We start from the raw sequence: 5736 nt of genomic DNA, 5'->3' as shown, positions 1-5736 counted from the left end.
CTCTCTTCACACACTACCTTTAAAATTGCATAGCACAGAACAAATACTATATCTCATAAAACGTTTACCTTTGATTTATTGCTTATTATTTTTTTAAGTAAATTGTCCCCCAATTGTAGAATGCCCCCTAAGTCTAAAAAATCATGTCTGCACTGAAACTTGGAAAATCAACACTGCTTTATCTGACATTTCTCCGGGTACTGTGCATTGAAGGTCGGTCTGGAAAAGTCTGAAAAAAGTAAGTATGGTGGTCACGCACACGCTGGGACGTACAAAGAGTGACCTCTGCTGTGCAAACGGCCCGTGCCGCTCTGACGTGTGGGCTGATTTTACGACGGTGTGCTTACACAATGACAGTTTCCGTCAGTTTGACTTGCAGATAGCAGCGACCGCGTTGAACCAGCTTTTTTTCTCCCCCCCTCCCCGTTTCCACTTTGGGTTGAAACGACAGTTACATCCTTTCAGAATACCCACCAGAATCGATGCTGTACTGGATGAAGGAAGGGGCTTAGTTTTATACGACTATAAGCTGTATTTACGGTAGCTAAACTCTGCAGTTCCAGTTTGAGGCCCAGCGGAGAACTCGAGCGGCGGCTCGAAAAAGTTTGTTGTTGTCACGTGACGCGAGACGAATGTGGCGATAAAAGTTTGCTTAGATAGTAAATATAGGTGGCGTACTACATTTTTCAAAGACCTACTCAACACCGTTTTTCACTACAATGCCTCAACCGAAATACAGAAAGATCGCCGTTATAGGTTACCGGTCTGTAGGTGAGTACAGGTTCGAGCTCTTGCACAGCTAGCTTGGGTAACAGGCTAACGTCCTGGCTTTGTTTTCCTTGTGAGCGTATCCGAAGTACAACAGTAACGCTAGCTTACCTTTGTTTCTCAGGGCTCTTTTTCTCTCTGCTACATTAACTACTAAAGCACCTTCAAGTCAACCAGTGTTGCTGTACAGTTGTATCCACACGTTTCTAGATGAAAGGTGACCGGTGAAAATAAACTTAGCCGGGGATACTCTGGTGGAGTGCCAAGTAATGTGTGCTCCAAACCTCTAGTTTAGCAGGTCAATCATAACGTCCAGATTTTAAGAACCTCAATCTGCAACAAGAATAAACCTCTTATTGTATTATTTAAATTAGTTTAAATTATGAAACCTCATTGTGTGACTAATGAAGCGCCATAATTTGTTGTTCACCTATATTTGTGGCCTAGTGACTTTTTGTTTACACAAGTGTCGGCGTCTATATTAAAAAGGAGAGTGTAAAGTGTGTACTTTAAAATGTGGTGTTTTAAAAAACAAACTCTTGAAAGAAAGTTTCTTTCTAAAAGTCTACAAATAAATCAACGACAGTTTTGAATCAGCATCAGTATAGTAATAGGTGCATGTGTTTTACAGAGAAATATCAGTATTTGTCACAGAAACTAAAAATTAAACTAAAATAATAAAAACCAAACTGAAATGAACAAACCCACTAACTGAAAACTAAATCTAATTACCTAATTAGAATTTTTTTTTAAAAAAAGTAAAATTTCTGGTATTTAAAGAAATGTACATGTAATTTTACTTAATTGTTGGTATCTTTAAGATTTACGACTACAGTACAGTACTGCCTTTAAAACGGTGTTCTTTTGAAATAGCACTTAAAAACGTTTCTCTTTCTGTATGTCCATAATTAAATAATCTACAGTTCTGATTCAGAAACTGTACTATAATATGTGCAGGTGTTTTACAGAGAAATATTAGGGGTTTTTTTTGTCACTGTGAAAATTTATCACATCATTACTTAGATAAATTATAATTCTAAATTCAGCCTGGAGTTGCCTATCAGAAGAACAGTCCTCCACCTTTTGCCAGCCATCCTTTGCTTTCATTACCTACCTTTTAAAACATGTTAGCTTATCTAGACACCACAGGGGGACTATAATTGGACCTTAAAATAACTATGTGAAACATTTACTGTGGCAATACATCTTAAATTCCTGACCAGGTTAGAGAATTTGTAGGATTTGTAGTGCGTTAAAATTACTTATCTACAGTATAAAGGCTTAAAACGATCAAGAAATCAACAACAAGCACAAGCTGTTTAAATCATGTCTCAGAATAATTGTATCTAACTGCATAATGTTTGTTTATGTTTTTATTTTATTTTTTTCACACTCAGGAAAGTCATCCCTTACAATACAGTTTGTGGAAGGGCAGTTTGTTGATTCCTATGACCCCACCATTGAAAACAGTAAGTTTGTCATTGTTGTTTTTTGGGTTTTTTTGTACAGTGTTACAACAAAGACATTTTTTCCTGTTTGATTGCATATAGTGAATTGTAAAACTAGTTCACCTTTCTTTCCTTTAACAAAGCCTTTAACAAAATGGTCAGTGTGAATGGTCAAGACTTCAATCTTCAGCTAGTTGATACTGCTGGACAAGTAAGTAGTTTATGTTAATATGTAAACTAACACCAAGCGTTTGTTTTTCAGTCGATAATTTGCCCATGTCATAACATGTGCTCAGATGTCTTATTTGCTCTTGTCTGTAGGATGAGTACTCAATTTTTCCACAATCCCACTCAATGGACATCCATGGCTATGTCCTTGTCTATTCAGTGACTTCCATGAAGAGGTGAGTTGATGATTGGGACTAATTTTGGATACACTAGCACAGGTTTCCAGACTCTTTTTACTACAACTGCCATGCTTTATGTTTCTAGAAAATCATGCCAACACTGTGATTTGACATATTTTCAGATATAGCCTCCGAGGGAAGCTGATAATACACTAATCAGAAAACACAAGTGTAGTCTCTTTTTTTTTTACCCTTATTTTTTGCAGTCATGTTATATTCTCTTTTTTCTTACTGTCATAAAGTGTTTTTCAATCAAATCCACTTTATTATAATTTTCCAGGCTGTAGTTTTTGTTTGTTTTAGGGGTTTTTTTTGTACAAAATGTTTATCATGATAAATTATAGATACATAGGATGTATGTTAACTCTACTGTCTGATCAGTGTCTCACATGCTGAAATATCTTTCTGTTCAGTTTTGAAGTTGTGCAGGTTCTACATGATAAACTGCTAGACATGGTTGGGAAGATTCAGTAAGTTTAGCTGGTTCTTTAAATTTCAATATTTTCTATGTTGTCTTTTTGTTCCCTTTTCTTTTTTTTTCTTTAAGTTATGTTTAATACATTCAGGCTTTTGTCTTTTTAGGGTCCCAACTGTTCTTGTAGGGAACAAAAAAGATCTCCATATGGAAAGGTAATCCAGATTTCGGAAAGTGTAAAATATGTCTTAGTAGAATGGTAACTGTACTAATGGCACCTTTTTGTTTTTTTTAGCAGTAAAAGTAAAAAAAAAAACAATCTAATATTTATGTATTTATTTTTGTTTGTTTGTTTTTGGGGTTTTTTTCTTTCAGGGTTATCAAGCCAGAGGAGGGAAAAAAACTTGCTGATTCCTGGGGTGCTGCATTCATGGAGTCCTCTGCCAAGGAAAACGAGGTAGTGAGAAATATCTTATTGAATGCTAACTCTGAATGCTAGCCGAGTCCACATTAATTTCTGAGAACATTAACACTCTAATGGCAACATTCTTGCGATGCAGACTGCTGTGGAGGTTTTCAAGCGGATCATTTTGGAGATGGAGAAAGCTGATGGCAATGCTCCCCCAGAGGAGAAGAAGTGCATTGTGATGTGAAAGTGTATCCAACACATCAGTAAGCTAACTTACTGAAGACAGGAGGCACAACTTCACCAGCTTGCCAATCGTGACCTCACCGACACCAAGACACAGCGGTGGAACTTTTCTGCTCCATTGTGATGTTAGATTAATTTACATAGCAAAGCAACTGCTCAGACAGTTGAGAAACTGAGACAGAAGTTTCTAAGACAAGGATTAAACTCTGTTTTAAACAAAGCAGCATCTTCGATGAACACCACCTTCCAATATTGAAATGTAAGCTACGTCTGGGCATAATCTTGATTTTTTTTCTTTTTTTTTTCTTTTTTGAGTTGAACAAAATCCTCGGAAAACGAAATTAGACATTCAGATTTGTTGCTTCAGGTTGATTGCATCATTTCCCCCCTAATCTTTGAGAAATCACTGGCATATGCCTTATTACTCTCCAGTGATTGGCTGCTTAATGGTCTTTCCGAGGACTGGTGTATTTCTTCAGCTGGTCTTTTTTGGCATCGATGCAGAGTCGCAGTTCACATTGCTTTAAATGTGGTGTTAAAGTGTCATTGTTTCTTACAAATGGTGGGTTTCCTTGGATAGCCTATACTGACATTGTACATTAGATATCCCACTGTGGTTTCACAGTCCTCACTGTAATAACTTTTCTCCTCATCTTCAGGTACCTTTCACTAATGAACTGTGGGGCTGTGTCTTTATGACAAGAGAAGTCTGTTATATATTCAAATATTTGACAACTCACATCTTAGGTTCTGATAAACAGACTGTCATTGTTTCTACATTTTAATTTCTGATTAACTGTAATAAAGATGTTATGGACAGCACTCAGAGAGATTTAGGATAGATTTGAGTAGATCTTTGCTATTTACCACTTATGGCCTTTTTAAAAAAAATAAAAATAATAAAAATGTAATCTTAGAAATTGGTTTTTGGTATCATTGGTTATCTCTTGAGTGATGCAGTTTTGCTCTCTTAAATATCCTAAGTAGAGTTTATGCATATATGTGCATTGTTAATTATGAACATTGAGGGTTTTTTTTTTTTTAAATACTTTTTATCATTGTGTAAGGTTAAGTGGCAAAATGCCTGAGTTAGCTTAGAATTTATTATCATTATCTTTTTTGATCTGGTGGTTTTGATTTGATGGTTCCTGTGGGTTCGATAAAGCCAAGTCAGTATGGTATGCAGTCCACTGAATTCAAACTGTGGACTTGCATGGTTGCAGTCAGATACTTGAGGTCCTTAATGATGATGATGTTTTGGTTTTTTTTGTTTTTCCTCATAGAATCTGTAGCCTTATGAATACGTGACAAACTGTGGAGCTTCTCCCCATAATCCCGATGTTGTACCTTTAGTGGTTAATTGTAACTTTTTATCAAGTGCTGTGCTGAATGAATAGCTGCAAATTGATGACGATGGTTGAACAGAAGCTGGTGTTGCTGTGTCTTGTGCCTTACTGTTGTTCAAACTCCCTCATCTGCTTCCTTTCATGACTCAAGGTGCTCATAAAAGTATTTTTTGCCCCTTCTGTTAACTTGACACCTTGGGTGTAGGTGTCGTACACCTGAACACCAATATTTCCCTATGGGTCAATGTTGATTCAGAAATCTTGCTGTAAACAGTTTTGTATATAAATAAATCTGTTACTCATCTGATGTGTCTGATGATTTTGCCCCCCCCTTCCTTTTTGGAACTTAGCTTGTGAAATTAGTTTTATTAAATCTGCTTTTTGTACAAGAATTTTTTTTTTATATTTTTAAAAATGTTAAGTTTTTATTGCCCTTTACTACAAGATTTGAGTACCCTACCCTTTCAAATTTGATGTTACTCAATAGAGAAACTATAACTGCTGACATCAGTCCATCTAGTATTATTTAACAGGCCGATGACGGTCAATAGGACAATTATATGCAGATACCAATATATTAGAGCATCCTTATATTGTGAATATTGATTATATTGGTGATATATGTCATAAAAATTTTTTGCTGTTAGCAGATGATTCAAATTGCGGTTTTTTTTTTTTGTTCTATAGTGATTCCCAAAGC

At 35.9% G+C, this 5736-nt stretch overlaps 1 protein-coding gene across 1 annotated transcript; it reads left to right on the top strand.

Moving 5' to 3' along the window:
- Positions 1 to 357: 357 nt before the first annotated feature.
- Positions 358 to 5335, top strand: rhebl1 (Ras homolog, mTORC1 binding like 1). Its single transcript, XM_006807578.3, has 8 exons — positions 358 to 771; positions 2166 to 2237; positions 2360 to 2427; positions 2538 to 2620; positions 3037 to 3093; positions 3206 to 3253; positions 3414 to 3495; positions 3599 to 5335. The coding sequence occupies exons 1-8, from the start codon at positions 720 to 722 to the stop codon at positions 3689 to 3691; spliced, it is 555 nt and encodes a 184-aa protein (XP_006807641.1). The 5' UTR covers positions 358 to 719; the 3' UTR covers positions 3692 to 5335.
- The last annotated feature ends 401 nt before the right edge of the window (positions 5336 to 5736 follow it).

The sequence above is a fragment of the Neolamprologus brichardi genome, chromosome 5, assembly GCF_056152115.1.
Source record: "Neolamprologus brichardi isolate AB-2024 chromosome 5, ASM5615211v1, whole genome shotgun sequence".
Taxonomy (NCBI): Eukaryota; Metazoa; Chordata; class Actinopteri; order Cichliformes; family Cichlidae; genus Neolamprologus; species Neolamprologus brichardi.
Note: the sequence above shows the minus strand (reverse complement) of the source record. Positions and strands in the feature narration are given on the sequence as shown.

Bases quoted from the DNA above. Each gene is read 5' to 3' on its own strand.
- rhebl1 (XM_006807578.3), top strand. From the start codon at position 720: ATGCCTCAACCGAAATACAGAAAGATCGCCGTTATAGGTTACCGGTCT. The intron at 2,238-2,359 runs GTAAGTTTGTCA...CCTTTAACAAAG, and splicing joins TGACCCCACCATTGAAAACA to CCTTTAACAAAATGGTCAGT. The intron at 3,496-3,598 runs GTAGTGAGAAAT...CTTGCGATGCAG, and splicing joins CCTCTGCCAAGGAAAACGAG to ACTGCTGTGGAGGTTTTCAA.